Genomic DNA, 17,230 nt, shown 5'->3' with positions numbered 1-17,230 from the left:
TAAAAATGCTGCTATGATATCATAAAACGAAGGTAACCAACCAACTGATAGAACTGAATATTTTAGCAACAAGTCCTATATCTGTACCTGTAGCCGCATTACCATCACTCTAACCTAATGAAACAGTATGGATGAAAAGAATATTAGCTCACTGTTAGCGCCGGTTTAGGAAAGCATAACATGTAATACACATCATGCTAGTCGGAGACAAAACTTCAAACAACATAACAACCAATCACTCATTCATTGACATGTGTTAGAAACTCTTATCATCTAAGTCAGTACTATTCCTCGCTTCAATCATGAGAGGGCTTAATCTGTACGGAGTTCATCATAGTATTCAGGCCGCAGTGTCCCAATAATGAGGTAAGGGATTATTATCATGCTTGCCATAAATAGTGTAAACTGCAGAGCATAGGGCAATGAGGTGATTAGCACAACTTTACCCTTTTGGCCGTATATAATAAAACAAGAATATATATAGCACTAAAACCATAAAAACAATGAGAAACAAAACTACTGATATACCAGAAGAGGAAGTGTCAAAAAACTCCATATTGGCCACAAAGCAAAGGAGAACCTAGAGAAGAAGCAAGGGATAGAGTCAAGAAAATAAGAAAACGCCTTAACATAAAATAAAATTGAGATATAACATGGAAGATCTGGCAGTGCCTTACAAGCAAAAGGAGATTATTCCAAATGCCGTGGCGAATGGCAGCACAGATAAGGTTGTTATTTCCCATTTTTTAAATCCCCATTTTTCATCAAACCTTCGAGCACTCCAGGCCAAGAAAGTTGTATAAATGAAAATCATTGTATTCAAACCAATACCTATCATCCCAAGATACAAAGGCAGTCTGCAATAAAATGAAGATTGTGAAAATTATGATAATGATAAAAGTAGCAGTAGAATCTAGTCTATCAGAATCACAACCATTAAATATTCAGATTCCTTTCATTATTTCAAATTTATACATCTACTAACATATACAACAACACTCATGTTATACATCATCAAAATAGGTATTATTTCCTATAACCCAAGAGCGGATAGATCCAATGAAATAGGATAATAAAGGTCATTTCATGTCCAAATATCCGGTAGGATGTTGTTTAGCTTAATATATCCATGGCAGATATATGCATGTCAATGGCTGGGAGTCGATAAGATTTAATGAGTCATGTCATATTATAGGATCAAGTCATGGGTTACAAAGTACGGACTATTTTTATGTTCAGGGTTGATGATTTAATCTTTGCTTCAAATTAACTACGACAACAATCAATAAGTTCTTTGAAAGCCAAAGTTACAGAAATAACAATGTAATCAAGATATGAATGTCCTAACCGAAAAGAAACCATATACTAGAGTTTCTCCAACTAATTGCACATAAATATCATCCCCTCTCCTCCATCCAAGAAATAGAAGAAAAGGCTAACCTGTTTTTTATCTTATAAATAAAGGGCATATGCTAGTAAAATAAATTTTGCTTTCCCTATCCTTCCTACAGTCTACACCTTCTAAACTGTACGATTTCACAATTATCCCAATGACACATTTTGGCCTAAGCATTGCCACGGAAATAAAGTAACAAATCACACTTGAAGATACAAAATATTGACCAATATCTTCAGTTCCTTGGTCCTCATCAATTGTTCATGGCTCATAATGCTGTCAACTTGATAATGATAGTAGAAAAGATCAAGAAGCACTTAAACTAATGATAGGTAAGGCAAAAGTTTACTCAACGCCATATAATTCATATATTCAACGTGTTCCTGAACAACTATATGTCCCAAACCATGAGGTTAAACATGAGTCAAGGATTTGCAGCTATTTGTTGCTATCATGGTTGATACAATAATCTTCCGTGAATAATGCATACAATAGCCGCTTTGAAACGATGAACTCTGAGATTGTCGAAATACCAGTGGCAGTATATGACTATAATTCAAACCAATATGCATAAAAGACTGCAATTTGAATGATGTTACCTTTTAATTCGATTGTCATGGCACAAAAGATGTATCATATTGGATTTTTGATCGCCAAAGTACACAACAAAAGCAGCAGAAGCAAGCCAAAGAAAATTTTCCAGCATCTCAATCCACGTCTTTGGTGGATGACTAGGGGACAAGAAGGGACGGTGCCTCGAACATGCATCATCCTCAAGGTCATCACCACTGCTTGAATACCCCTGGCTATGCCTCTGCCTCATAAATCGACCACTCCCTCGCGGTGTTCCACCAGACATTGCAAATAAATTGCAGAAACACCACCTCCCAACTAGTACAAACACAAACCACCACAACCTACCTAGATCCTCACCCTCCTATTCGCAAGACCAACCATCAAATTATGCAATACAAAATGTAATTTTCCACAAAATCAACAAATAAAACACCTCTGATCTAATTTAATGACTCCAAAAACCAATGATACACTTTCCAAATCCCAATTACGCGTCACCAAGCAATCCCTTCTTGACGAATTTCATGACCTACAAATTCACCAAATACAACAGCAACCACAGCAACCGGGGCATAGAAATCATCGTCGCATACAGAAATCTGAACCAAGGAATGATCACACCGGTGGAAGGAAAGGACGTCTAACAATGACCCTCGCCAACCTCGAAAACTCGAGGAAATCTCACCAACCAACAATAATAAAGAAAAAGGGGAAAAGCGAATTGGGAATTGAATAATCTAGCAGAGCCGAAGAGGAGTAACTGAAAATTGGCGGAAACCCAGTTGACGCAGGGGAGCAATAACACTGAATCTTGAAGAAAGACACGATCTTGATTTGATTAGAGCTACCAAAAACAGAATCTGCGATTGGGTTACAGGGAAGAGTGGAAAGAAGGAGGGTTTGGCAGTTGTTGGGTGTAGGCGCACCCACATGCGTGAGCGTTTTTTCTCCTGATAGAGTAGGAAATAGGAAAGACAAAGGTATATGAGAGTTGTTATGGTATTCTTCCAAGTTCCTCCATAAAAATAATAAGGATTTGTTGATGTAAATAAGGGAGATTCGTTTCTTGTCTCTATTTATTCAGGAACCCTTCGAATCTTCCTCCAACTCTTTTTTATTTCAAAATCATTTCATGCTCAATTTTAATTAAACAAAACCAAAACACGTGGAAGCTTGATTCAAACTCCATTTCTCTTTTCTGAAAAAATATGATTCATAACTACATCTATCTCATCAATATGGGATGATCTGAACAGATTCTCAGCAAATTTGGATTTAAGAATTTATATTTGATATATTTCACGTTATCTTATTTCCCAGAAATATCTTCAAAATGCACTTTCTCATTTACAACAATGATAAATTTAATAAAAAATAAGCCTAGGAAAACTTTTTGACAGGGTTCTCGGGACGAAGTTGGAATGTATTCCAAAAAAAGAAAACTTTCGATGGATAAATATTTCCTTCAAATGATGCTAGAAAATTAGTATTTTCTCAATTAGAAAAAAATCAAATTGTTGAGACTTTCCATTAGAAGATGTAGATGTGTTTGGTGGCTTAAAATAAAATAATAAAGGAAATTTCATAACCTAAGAAGTGTTATTTTTCTTATTATGTATTTGGTTGAATGGAATGGGGAAATATGTTTTACAAGAGACCAAATAATTTGTTTAAACATTACGAGTGTGTGATGGGGAATGAAGAAGGTAACCCTTATAATTGATAATGGATTGGAGAGATTTTCAAAATTACTTCAGTTTGATGTCTAATTGTTTTATATTTCAAAATATTATTGTTATCCATATACTTAGACTTTTATTAACATATTAATCCATCTTAATTCAATTTTATATTCTCTTATAATCTCTGGGTTTTGAAATTTGGAAAGGAAAAAGGTAATGTAATCTTGAAACTTGTTATGCCATACAAATAGCAACATTAGATTCCTAAGGTTTTGGAAGGTAACTTGTGATTTGATCATTGTCCAGCAATGTATGTTTACATTGTTGACACCTGTCTTTCTCTCATGGAATCTCCCTAAGATCTAGTTGTCATTAAGTTGGAGTTCCTATAACAATGTCATGTTCATGAAAGTTTTGAAATCATTGACATTTCTCACAGTTTCCAATCTTTTGTAAAATGTTACCAATAAATTCTTTTTGTAATAGCTTAAGGTGGATCCACTTATATAGTTCTCATAAATACATATTACTAAGAAAGGGCATTTTGTAGAATATCTTCTACTATCTGGTGTAAATTTGAGAAAATGGAAAGAAAAATGAGTGGATAAATTTGAGGAGACAAAGAAATAATTGTGGTATTGTTTGAATTAAGGAATTTGAAGAAATAGATAAAGAATTTTAGAAGAAAGATTTGTGGGAGTTTTTAAATGATGTAATGGATATAATAAATTAAATATATTTTTAAAATTAGTTTTTATTAATATATTATAAATATTTATTACATTAGAATAAAAAATAAATATTTTATTAAGTTTTAATTAATTATATTTATTAGAATGAAAAAATAAATATTTTATTATATTTTATCTTCTATTATATTATATTACTTTTTATAATATTAATCACATTTTTTATTATATATATAATATTTTATTTGGCAAATCTTTGCACAACACAAAATATAGTTTAAAAAAAAAATTATGTTTTTCATGTTCAACTATATTGGTTTTCAAACTTTTATGACAAATCCGTGTTGTGTGAGAATCCATCATGAGAAACAAACTACCTTAATGCTATAATAACATGTTTTTATCAAAGATACTATTAAAAACATTAGGAGTTTGAGTTTTAAGTATTGAAAATACTTTCGAAACTTTAGGCTGTTTCAACCCAACTCAATGTTTTTGAAAAATATACTTTGTTTTTAAACATTTATCTAGTAATGATAAAAGTTTCCACTTTAATAGATATATATTATTTATATAAAATGATATTATTTAGTTTATATTATACAATGATTTAAGTTTTACTTGTTTATTAAATAATTTAACATAACAGAAATAAGTTTACCACAATCTATCTCATACTTACTCTGAAAATATTATATTATTTTTTAATATTATTTTACTATATTGATTAATCCATTAAACTATTAAACATTCAATAGTTGTTTTAATCAATTCAATTTAAACCTTTTTACTCAAACTATTATTATGATGACGATGCAAGGTGGAACTGGAATTAAGAACATCTTCAATTTTAAAAATATTTAGAAGGTTCTTGATACTACTTTGACCATTCTCACACTAGTTACAAATTTAAATAAAAACTATTCCATTTCAATCTAAGAATTCAACGCATTTTATACACAAAATCTCGGGTGAATTCCATAAAAAGAAAAGAAAAACTTAACAGATAGTTGACAAGTCCTTCAAAAGCTCAGAAAGCATCATATTTTATTACTACCATTTTTAAATATAATTAGATAAAATCTTAAGATTTCTTAACTTTGTAGGTCATGAATATAAATTAAATTTATACTTGGATTATCGATTTGAACATTCAAACCATATTATACTTTAATTAGTAAATTATATATTTTTTATGATTGAAAAATAGAAAAAAGGCGTTGCACTTAAAGCATAAAGATTTTTAGGTAGTACATTAAAAAAATTCTATAATAACAATATTAACAAATACAGCGTCAATAAATGAAAGATAACCTAAATTTGTATTTTTCTTTACCTTCTTCATTAATAAACAAATAAACGAAAATTGTGGGCTTATTTCGCTAAGAAAAACAAATAATTAGGTGACGTACTTTGACTTTTTTCTTCTTCTGAAATTTCTTGTGTCAATCACTCATCTTTTATTGCATTCTTCTCGGTTCTATATTTTCTTGCGTGAATAAAGTTGAATTATGTTTTTAAGAATAATTTTAATTTTGGTGTCTTAAATTTTAATCTTTCAAAATTAAAAGAATGATTTTAATCTCTAAATTTAAATAATCTTTTTATTATTTAAGATAAAATTGACTATAATCCTTTTAAATTAATGTTTAGGAACTAAATAAATATTTTGAAGACAAAAAGAATTAAAATTAGCCCCAAAATTTGAAGACCAAACATAGTTGAACCTAAAAAATATATCATCAAATCCTTACATTGTATATACTTGATAGATTTGAATAATTGTGAGTAACTCATTTCCACTTTTTTATCAGCAAGTTTGCTATTTGCTTACTATTGATTTATGTTTCAACTCGTGCAATTCACCATGCTAGCTTGATTTTTTTTTGGCAATAAATATTGTAAATACACACTCGAATAAGTTTGTTCATCATTACCTCTGAGCATGTGTTTTATTCTTCTGGTAATTATTTATTACTGATATCATTTAAACAAATTAAAAAACATGCCAAAGAATGTGTTTCTAACATTACGAATATCCTCGTTATCTCTTCCTGTATTTTCACTACTTTAAATGAATTATTTTTGAAATTTAATTAAAATCTACAGTATTTTATAATTTTTAATTTATTATTATTTTAATCCACGAAAGAGCGTGGTATTTTTACTTTTGAGTATAAACTAATATGATTCAAAATAGTCATTAATTTAATTTTAGTTAAAATATTTTATTTTTTTAATCACGAATTAAAATGATAGAAGTAATAATTCTGAAATAATAGAAACAAATTTCACTTGTTAAGAATCGGAAAAAAAAAAAGAAATTTAAAAGTTGAACGGCTACAAACGCTTTTGTAAGGAGGAAAAAAGGTTTGTGTTGACAGTTATCTGCGTTTGAATTGCAAGTTTCTTAGTACTTATCCGTAGTTTGAGCAATGACATGTTTTTGTCCGCAACAAAAAGTAATAGACTAGGTCACTAAGACACACACAAACTAACGTGTCGGTAAAACAAGATAAGTGTTACTTGCTGTCCATACCTGATTCATCAACAAGAAATCTACGTGTAACCAAATCCTTGTTTGAATCCAATCCCAACTTCAAACATGAAACTTCTAAAACATGCACGAACAAGTATTTGCATATCCCTAACAGCCCACTATAAATATAAGCACGCATCGCTTTTCTCTATCTTATCAACAACATTCTTTCATACGCTTGAAACCAATTTTTGCACCGCCATATACCTCTCAGAACAACCACTTTCTCATCTTCTTTCTTCTTAACTGTTGTGCTGATTGATAGAACCCAAAAGGGACAGAAAGAATGTCGAACCCTCTGCAACTCAAGTCATTGAATCATATCTCACTTGTGTGTGCATCGCTGGAGAAGTCCGTTGAGTTTTACGTAAATGTTCTCGGGTTTTCTCCTGTTAAAAGACCTAGTTCGTTAGACTTCAATGGTGCATGGTAAGCTTAATCATTTGTATTACTGAAATTTCATAAACTTTAGGAGATATGTTTCCACCGTTGACAGAAATTTTGGTTAATTCAATAGCCAAAGCATGTGATGAACAGAAAGTTGCATAAAAATTGAATATACTAATTAATTGCCTTTTTGTTTGATATTGATCGTGGTAGGTTATTCAATTATGGCATTGGAATACACCTTCTCCAATCAGAAGACCCAGGAGGCATGCCCAAAACTACTCCCATTAATCCTAAGGACAACCACATTTCTTTCCAAGTATTTTTCTCTCTCTTTCTCTTGTTCCATTTCAACTTTGATGCATAGTCATTAATACATATTATGCATTGTTGCAGTGTGAAAGTATAGCAGGCGTGGAGAAAAGACTGCAGCAAATGGAGATAGAGTACGTGAAGAGCAGAGTAGAGGAAAGTGGAATCTACGTTGATCAGCTATTCTTCCATGACCCAGATGGCATGATGATTGAGATCTGCAACTGTGATAACATCCCTGTGGTGCCTTTATCAGAGGACAAACTATGGTCATGCTCTCGCTTCAATTGCAATATTCCAAACCAGCAGCGCCAGATTCAGCAAATGATCCCAATGTAGTACTAAGTCACTAACACTTGCAATCACATGTCTCCTTGTACAAAGTTATGGCTTGTAAATTATGTTGTATGTTAGCAATAGTAATAAAATTTTCTTTACGATAGTAAAAATCTTTCTTCAACGTTTTTGTCGTTTATCGAGCTGTTATAGTACCTGCAACGCCATTACCTACCTTCAGTGCGTGTGAACTGATAACCCATTTACTCCTACCAGTCTAAGATCACAATTTCTGATAGATTGCGAACTTTTGATAAAATTATACGTACAAACTTATGCTTTACAAGATTTTTTTCTGCCTGATGCCCGAGTTCCAGTTTCGTGAATTCAACGTGTAAAGTCATTCATTTTCTTCAAGGAAATTGCAAAAGATGCTTTCAGGATGTAACATGTTCCGACAATAATTTGGACGGCGTAACTAACAAGTCTTTTTATAAAACTGACAAAATTTATACGTTTTTACGTTAACTGAGTCAGAAACTCGCAAAAATTTTTGGAGACTATTTACAAAACGAGCAAGTTAGGTATACAATATGGTTTCCAATAATAATTTGCTACAACAGATCTACCGTGTCTTGTAAAGCTTGATTAGAAACACACTGAAGGAAGAAAAACATGAGAATATTTATACTAGGTGTTTTTTTTTTTCTAAATCTTCTAAAAATCGAGTTTAAGAATGAATTTAAAATTATCAAAAAGGAGAAGAAAACGCGGAAGAGAAGAGGATGAGAAAACTCTTTTATTTATACCAAGTGTTTATTAAATCTATTGTAAACTAAGTTAAGGAATAAGTTTAGAGCAAATCTTAAATTAAGTTTCAGCAGGATCAGATCCAATTAAATATGTTTTTAATAACCACTAAAATATTTTAAGAAGATTTTGCAGTTTAATAAAATTTGAAATCTGCAACGTTACCCTTCAAAACTAGTGTGGTGGTTTGTCCAAAGGGAGGTTGATTAAACCTTAATTAGTGTCTCAGCCCGATGTTTGCAGAGAGAAATAAACTAATCTTGGGAAATTATCATAGAGAAGGTTACTGCACAAACGATGTGTATATTTTTAAGGAATTAAGGTGGATAAAGAAATGGGTTTAAAGAACAAGTGGTGTAGTTCTTGAACAGCAAGGAATTTCGTGGCAAACACCCTACACATCCAGTACGATCAAAATAAAAATAGACATAGAAATATATCTGTTTTCTTTCTTTTTTTCAATAATTGAATGAATTTGGATACACTAAAGGATGCAGAGAAAGTTCCTTAATTTAAAGATGAGGTAGAATTTCTCAAATTAAAAATTGTCGAAGATCTATTGGAGAATGCTAAGCAACTAGGAAGCTCTCTGTATTTGAAAATAAACCAATTACAGTTCAATGGACAGATCCTTTAGTATCTTTAGTTATCACACTCATGTTGAAGCATATTCAATAAAGAGTGAAGATATTAAAAGAAAAACAAGTTTGAGCGGTTGTCCATCCATGAGAAAGAAAAGAAAAGTTTCATTCTGAAATGAAATCTTGGATCGGTAAAACATCCCTTTGTGATGGAATCTGCAACATGAAAAAAGAGATTGAGCAAATGACGAAATATTTTGGTTTTACCTTTGCAAACCTGAAAATGGGTGAAATTTAATACTGGAATGAAGGTAAATAGAGGAAAGTGAAGAAGAAGGAGCTCCCTTCAGTCCAAAACAGCACGATGAAGTTATGCAGAGAGTGTTTTGGGCTGCAAGAGAACTCCTATTTCTGCATCTTTCAGAGATGAATAAACAGGAATGAATGAGAGTGTAGGTAAGAGGGAAAAGAAGGTCCTTTATATACTGTCTTAAGCACTTTACCTTTGATTCAATTAATGGTCAAAATAATTCAGTTCAATTAAATTTGGTGCATCTAGAAAACAGAAATTAGGTACTCATTTATAACTGAACCTACCGTTACTAGCCACAGAGTACCTCCATTTTTATTTTTTTTTTACAACTCATGCTTTACTTGTCCCTAAAGGGATAGTACCTAGCCACCATAGGCGTAGCTGTAAAATGATGCTTCATTTCATCACTTCCAAAATATTACATGCAACTGCATGATACATTAGGGATGCATTTTACTATCATAACTTAAATTTCTTACTTTATTTTAATTCAGGAATATAAGACTAATATTTTATATATTTATATAATACAAAACTCATTCTTTTACACTATGGAAATTAACACCAACATAGAAAGTTTTTAACAACATTAAATTATAAGCGTTATTTGTTCAGAATATAATACTGTTTTGATGCGAGTTCCTTAAAATTAGGGAAACGGTAAGAAACTCTTGTTGGAAACGTTCTAAATCACTCTGCACTAATAATAGGTCGGTTATTTTTTCTGTGTTTCTTTGACCTTTGAGATATAGTAAGTTTCCTTGTACCTCCGCTTCTATTCTGGTTCACAAAATTTGTATCTTCATAAAAGTTAGTATTTTTTGTTCAACAAATTATTTATGTCGTGTTTGGTAGGTATAAACATAAATAAATACGATAAAATTGTACTAGCAATATAAATTAAAATTTAACAAGTGTTTGGTTGAAAACAATGAAGAATAAATTAAGAGAAAAAAAATAATTCTTTTACCACTTTTAAAATACTTTTTTTCTTTTTTCTCCGTTAAATACTTATTTTTTTTTTCAAAATAAATTAATTTTAAAAAAATTTACCCAAATAAATCAATTCTTACTTTAATTTTTAAACTACACCTATTTACTGTTCAGAACTTGACACTCTAAAAACGGAATTCTCAACATACCTACTCCGTACTGAAAACCGAACGAAATTTGATTCCTGGAAAATCGATTTTTTTGTCTAATTTTTCTATTGTTTGTTAAAAATTTGGAAAAAAGGAGGAAAAGAAAATTTAGTGACAGTATTCACTATTATGAATTCGGAATGTGTGAATAGTAAATGAGTTTAGTTTAGAAATTAATGTAGAGATAAATTTATTTGGGGAATTGTTTTTTCTTGAAATGGATATATCTTGAGGGAAAATTTTGTAAATACTTCATATTAATCTTATCATTTAAAAACTACTAAAAAAGAGTTTATAATAAATGAAAGAAGAAAGGATATAAAGAAACAAGTAGTATATGTGAGATAATTTTTCAAGGTATATATATATTTCCAAACAATGATACGACTAATTGACTAAGATATTTTATCCCTCACTAATTTCTTTTCTATAGGATCTCCACTGAAAAATAATATGCTGCATCTCAAAAGACGCGACTTTTTTTTTTATGTTCCATAATCATAATTTATATATAGAAGATAAAAAAAACCATTAAAATATTTTTTAAATATTACTTTTAATAATAAATTAAACATAAAAGAATACATTTTCAACCTCACCCCTATAAAAACTAAAAACTCTGGATGTATAGCAAACTTTTCATGAATGATTAAGGATGAGATTTGCGTTCATACGGTGATGGCATGATTAACCACAAAATAGGGAATGCATTTACGTCTAAAAGAAAAAGGAGTTTTAACTTAAGCAACTTAATCTTTTAAAAAAAAATAGTAGAATTGCTTAATTGTATGAATAATGTGAATAAAATTGCGTATAAAGGAAATTATTGTTCGTTTTCCAATTTTTTCTCCACACTAGCCTCTAGAATGAATGAACAATGATGTCTTAATTCGCATTTTGAGGGTAATTGTTTTGTTTCTTAATTCGAATTTAATAGTTTAGGTAGATGTCATTTCTTATTCAGTTATAGAGTATAGGTACACATTTCAAACCTATTTTTTCTTCATTTGTTATCAAAGAATCATAAAAAGAAGACTTTCCCACTTGATATCGCATTGTTTCTTGCATAAAACATTCGTGTTATTTAGCGGTGCTCTTTAACGTAGAGAATTGTTTAATCGTATTTATTATTAGGACGAAACTATATATGCATGAGTATGAGTGTTGGTGTTTGCGTTTCGTTTTAGAATTCCAACTTTTTTTCCATTTTTATTTTATTAAAGGTTCAATAAAAAAGACTTTCCCACTTTATTTGTGTGTAAAACATTCGTATCATGTAACGTGCTCTTTAACGTAATTTATCAGTTCCAGTATACCTTTATCTTTCAACTTTCTAAATTGCAACACATGTATAAGAAATTTATTTTGGCCCCCGATATTTATTTGTCTATATCATTTGCCTAAAGCTGTCTCATTTAAAAACTTTAATATAGGTAGCTTATGTGTCAAATTTCACTTGAAATATATATAATCAACTAGAATGGTAAAATAGTTAGAAGAGAGGTCATTGAAATAAACCATAAAAAAGCAAAGCCTTTTCTTTATTTTTTTCTAACAAAGAAAAAAAATAGAACACTACTGGCGGGAAACCAAAAAAGTGCTAGTTTTCTATTCATAACGAGTGCATCTTAAAAGAAAAAGTTAGATATACCAGTAAAAATCTGAATCACTTAATTCAGTTCAATTTTTAAATTGATTTGAGTTACATCTTGTATAAATTAATCCGATTTCTTTTTTGTTTTAATTTAAGATGAGTATACAAATTTATTAGATGTATTGGGAGGACTTGCACATCTCTATCAAGATGGTCTCAATACATCTTGATTAAAAATATTGATTATTGCATTGTGTAGGACTTGCACATGTTAGATTGTGTTGATTTGCATATTTCAATTAAGATGGTTTCAGTACATATTGACTAAAGATATGATTGTTTTTCAAACTCCTTCCCTTTTTTCCATGAAGGTTTTGATACATCTAATCCAAGATGATCCTAATACATATAGGCCAAAATGGTTCAGACACATCTCGATCATGACAACCTTCATATATTGTGTAAGGCTTGATCCAGACTATTGCTACACTTCATTTGCTACGAGCCTGGGAAGCTAATGTATGGTGTAAGGCTCTTGTGTTTTGATACATCTAGTCCAAGATGATCCTCATACATCTAGGTTAAGATGGTCCTGACACATCTCAGTCAAAACAATCTACCAATTGTGTGAAGTTTAATACATCTAGGCCAAGATGGTCTTGACATATCTCGGTTAGAGCAATCTTCATAGTGCAGCATCAAGAACCATATCACACTTATCACGTAGAGCGAGTACATCTCAGCCTAAAAGATGTATGTCAAACAAAAGCAGGTAAGAACTATAGTAACCGTGATAATAGACTAACTTAGGATGTTAAGACAATTACAATGAGACATTCGTTAACATTCATGGAAGAATCCAAACGTTACTTAAGGTAATTAGTAAAAGACAAGTATATAAAGGTAGTTCAGACTACATGTAAAAAGAGAGGAAAACTCAATCTTATGCTTGTTATTCTTGCATATTTTGCTCCCTCGTGGTGCATTATATTAGACTTGGTAAAGACATCTCAATCTTGAAGACAGGGCATATCCCAACAAGCAGCTAAAAAATAATACAATATCTTACAGGACAATTTGGCTTCATACAAGAACATATGTGAAAATGTGATGTATGATGTTTCTATGTTAATAATCCAACTATACTTTGAATGAATTGGTTATTGTTTTTGCCAAAATAGTACTACGACCAACCACCTAAGAGCATTAAAGTAATTTATATATTTTTATTTCTCAAAGTCCCTTTATATTCATCATTCTGCGACCTACTGGGTTTTCTTTGGTATTTATTGTTGTAAAAACCCTATATTTACTCGAGCATCATATCTTTAACATACCATCTATATTATTCCACCATTTATCTTCTATGTATAACCACCTTAATGATTGTGAATCAAATTGACATTTTACATATCATACCCTTCGGTATTGAGCTTATTAACTCAATCGACATTAGATCTAACATCACATAGTTCCTTAGTCTCAGGAATGCAAAGAATAAGGTTAAAAATTCTTAAGATCAAATCTAATCATTGACCAATCAGTATTGAGCTTAATACAACACAACCGTCATAAACTTAGTATCATAGAGCGTAAGACTAAAAATTATTTAAACCAAATCCAATCATTTATCCGATTGATATTGAACTTAACACCAAAAAGTCTCTTTATTAGTTTATCATTGAAGAGCATAAGACTAAAAATTTTCAATACCAAATCAAATTATTGACCTGATCACCAATATTGGACCTAGTACCTCATTTATAAATACCAATTAAAAGCAAAACCATAATTGGATAAGATGACTTTTCTTAACCAAAGACATACGCATAAAAGCAAGCCCCAAAACTGATCTATATACAGCATGTCCCCAACGTACTTGGGTTCTACAATTTCCCCCATTATTAGCAGAGATGGATAGAAAGGACAGGAAGATAGTGAAGGATAATCTGCACATACATTCATGGGGAAAGTGTCAGTCTAAAGAGATGAGAAGAATGATTATACGATGATTTTATGCTTGGCACCTATACAACGTACGAGAGTAAGAAAAGCATGTGTGGGTAGAGATTTTGTGTCAACAACGAACAGCAAGTAACCTTGTACGACCAACGCTTTATTGTTATTGTCATGGGTTAAATTTGATGAGGATGGGACTGTCAAACGTGGAAACAGTGTATCAGGCTTATTGCTCTCGTCATCACCAGTGATTGTTTGAGCTGGTTTTGGAGGGGCTTCAATCAGGGATTCGATACTGTTGGTGGGGCTCATTTCAACCACTTAGGTAGCTACTATACACAAGCATGCACATGAACCAAACCCATGTTTTTGCGTCTCCTCTTCACCCAAAACCATCCTCCTAGGATTTCTAACCAAATTATTCCCAAGTTAACAAACTACACTCCAAAACCACCCATCAATACCTTCAACAAACAAATCTTCCCCATTAATGATATACTGTATACCCAATATACAACAAAATAAACAACCAAAGATTTTAGACGAGACTTTGATACAGTCTCAAGAAAACAAATTAATTTTTAAAGTAAATCAATTTTACAAAATATTAAGACGTTACTTTAGCTTTAACTTCACTCGTAAAATTTGACTTATAAAATAAAATTTTCATATTACTTATATATTATAAAAAAAATTATCTTATCGTGGACTTCCAAATAAAATTTACTAAATTCTACAAAATTACTAAAATTACTAGAATGTTGATATTCGCACCCATCACTTATGTATTATAAAATAACTTGATTTCTATAATCAGTCCACCCTAAAGATTAATTTTCGCCCAACTAAAATTCTGGCACTCCCTGATCTTATCTCAAGGAGACAGATTTTTGGCCACTATAGAGATTGATTTTGACAAGCCACCATACAAGAATTGATGTGTTTGTTTTGTGATGATCTTTCTATAATACGTTTAGACTTACATTATAGAACTGAGATCTCACTGTTGTGCCATCATAATATTCTAGTTTAATTTAGTGATTAGATTGGATTATGCTGAACAATGGGAATTATCAACGTGTCTCGAGCTTACTCATTTCTTTTTTTTGCCATATAACATTTAGCATGTATTTGTCATATGACAATTTCTTGAAACCTTCACTGCTTTTTTGTGTAAATAATTCATTTTTTCAATTTAATGGACTTCGTAATTAGTAAAATATTTTATGTGATAAATGGATAATGAATATAAACTAAAAGAAATTAAAATAAGGCTATGAAAATATGAAAAGTAAAATTTATTCTTTCAGTCTCTAAAAATAGTTTTTGGGACACCAAAACCCATACTATTTTTATTAAGGATTAGATTATTAAAAGAGCAACTAAATCTAAAACTTATCAATTTTTTTAGTGAATAAAAGAATCTTCACGAGTGAATAAAGCAAATTTTAAAACCACTAAAATTGTGACGTAAGATTTTCATACTTTTCCAGTGCAGTTCTTTTACATTATTAATGAATTAAAAGCAATACAAATAAATATTTTAAAATAATATTGTCATATAAGTTAACAATTTTATCATAATACAATTGGACTATGGAATTTTTTTATTTTCAGCAAAGAATAAATAAATTAAAGAAGAATACTTATGGAGTGTTCTAACCCTTTTACAAAAAGATTAATAACATCTACAAAAGGATGCAAAAACTTGACATCGAAACCTTTCAAAACATGACGACCAATAACTAGAGATCCATCAAAAATTAAAAAGACCCTAAAGAAGATGCACATGAGACTAAAGCAGTAACCATAAACTTGTTCTGCTGCTCCAAAATATACAATAAAAAACAGAGACAGAAAGACCCTACACATGAATAGATATAGACAAAGCTTATAGAATGATGCATTTAAAGGTCACCAATACCATGGAACCCAACCAGGAGCCAAACATAACCTGAAGCAATAAGACATGATTAACATAGCCTGGACATATTTTCACACCGAACTGAAGAGCTCAAAGTCCTCATCTAAATGGAGAAAAGTTGAAGAACATAGTCATGAGAGAAAGGCAAGGTTGTGCTTATCCCAAGTATCTCCAGGTTCCACTTAAACAATATACGTCCCTGTTAAAAAGATCTTACATCTTTCTCACTTGTCAGACTAAGAACACACGTTAGTTATCATATCATAAGGATTTTAAGCATGAGAGAGATGAAAAAACCCAATCACTATATGAAAAATTTACTGAGAGAATTTTGTGTTTCATCCAAACCCAAGTTGTCACTTATACTAAACCAAATATTTTGTCAAGATCAACTTTCCTTTATTTGAAGATTACCCCATTCCTATGTTTTCATATTTCCTCCACTATTGCTAACCACATGCCTCTCCATATAGAGTTTTGCCTAGTATTAAGGTTAATAATAGAAAAGTGTTTAAAATTCTCCCTAACTTTAAAATGGTGCACAGAGTTCACCCTCAGCTAGTTATCACATAGGTTCCACACCTTTTAAGCTACTCTAAAAAAAGAGAAAAGGTGGTCTACACTCTTCACACTTATTAGGCACAACTCGCAAAAATTATGTTGTATTTGAACCGTCAGAATTAAATTATCTTTTGTTAGTAATTCATCCAAAGATATCATCCATCCTATAACTTGTACCTTCGAAATCTTTCCACCACTAGGTAAGGAAAACATAAAATATTCAACAACTAATTCTACTTACAACACATATATGTATAAAGCGGTAAAAAATAGTATTTAATTAAAGACAGAGAAAGATGGAATAGAAGGAAGAGTAGAGTTAGCTAGATATCATGTCACTGCAATAATGATAATCCGATTTCAAATAGATATTAGGTTGACCACTAATTTTGGTAGTCCATAGTTGTAACTAACAGTTTTGATGTTGTAATTATCTTAATTTCTTTTATGGAGTGGTTGATGATTAGATGGTTAGAGAAGTTGCAAATG

At 30.9% G+C, this 17,230-nt stretch overlaps 2 protein-coding genes and 1 long non-coding RNA gene across 3 annotated transcripts; 1 reads left to right on the top strand and 2 right to left on the bottom strand.

Moving 5' to 3' along the window:
* LOC114174948 (testis- and ovary-specific PAZ domain protein) lies at positions 1-3,112 on the bottom strand. Its single transcript, XM_028059683.2, has 4 exons — positions 1,996-3,112; positions 678-857; positions 529-580; positions 1-405 (listed from the first exon to the last, which is right to left on the bottom strand). The coding sequence occupies exons 1-4, from the start codon at positions 2,253-2,255 to the stop codon at positions 313-315; spliced, it is 585 nt and encodes a 194-aa protein (XP_027915484.1). The 5' UTR covers positions 2,256-3,112; the 3' UTR covers positions 1-312.
* A 3,731-nt stretch (positions 3,113-6,843) lies between these two features.
* LOC146887992 (uncharacterized) lies at positions 6,844-9,777 on the bottom strand. The gene is made up of 2 exons (XR_014993383.1): positions 9,516-9,777; positions 6,844-8,073 (listed from the first exon to the last, which is right to left on the bottom strand). It is a non-coding gene; the product is annotated as an uncharacterized LOC146887992 (long non-coding RNA).
* Positions 7,025-8,030, top strand: LOC114176646 (glyoxylase I 4-like). The gene is made up of 3 exons (XM_028061756.2): positions 7,025-7,311; positions 7,483-7,588; positions 7,666-8,030. The coding sequence occupies exons 1-3, from the start codon at positions 7,169-7,171 to the stop codon at positions 7,918-7,920; spliced, it is 504 nt and encodes a 167-aa protein (XP_027917557.2). The 5' UTR covers positions 7,025-7,168; the 3' UTR covers positions 7,921-8,030.
* Positions 9,778-17,230: the final 7,453 nt, after the last annotated feature.

This window comes from Vigna unguiculata, chromosome 3 (assembly GCF_037176805.1).
Source record: "Vigna unguiculata cultivar grain cowpea cultivar isolate G323 ecotype 2 chromosome 3, ASM3717680v1, whole genome shotgun sequence".
Lineage (NCBI taxonomy): Eukaryota > Viridiplantae > Streptophyta > Magnoliopsida > Fabales > Fabaceae > Vigna > Vigna unguiculata.
Note: the sequence above shows the minus strand (reverse complement) of the source record. Positions and strands in the feature narration are given on the sequence as shown.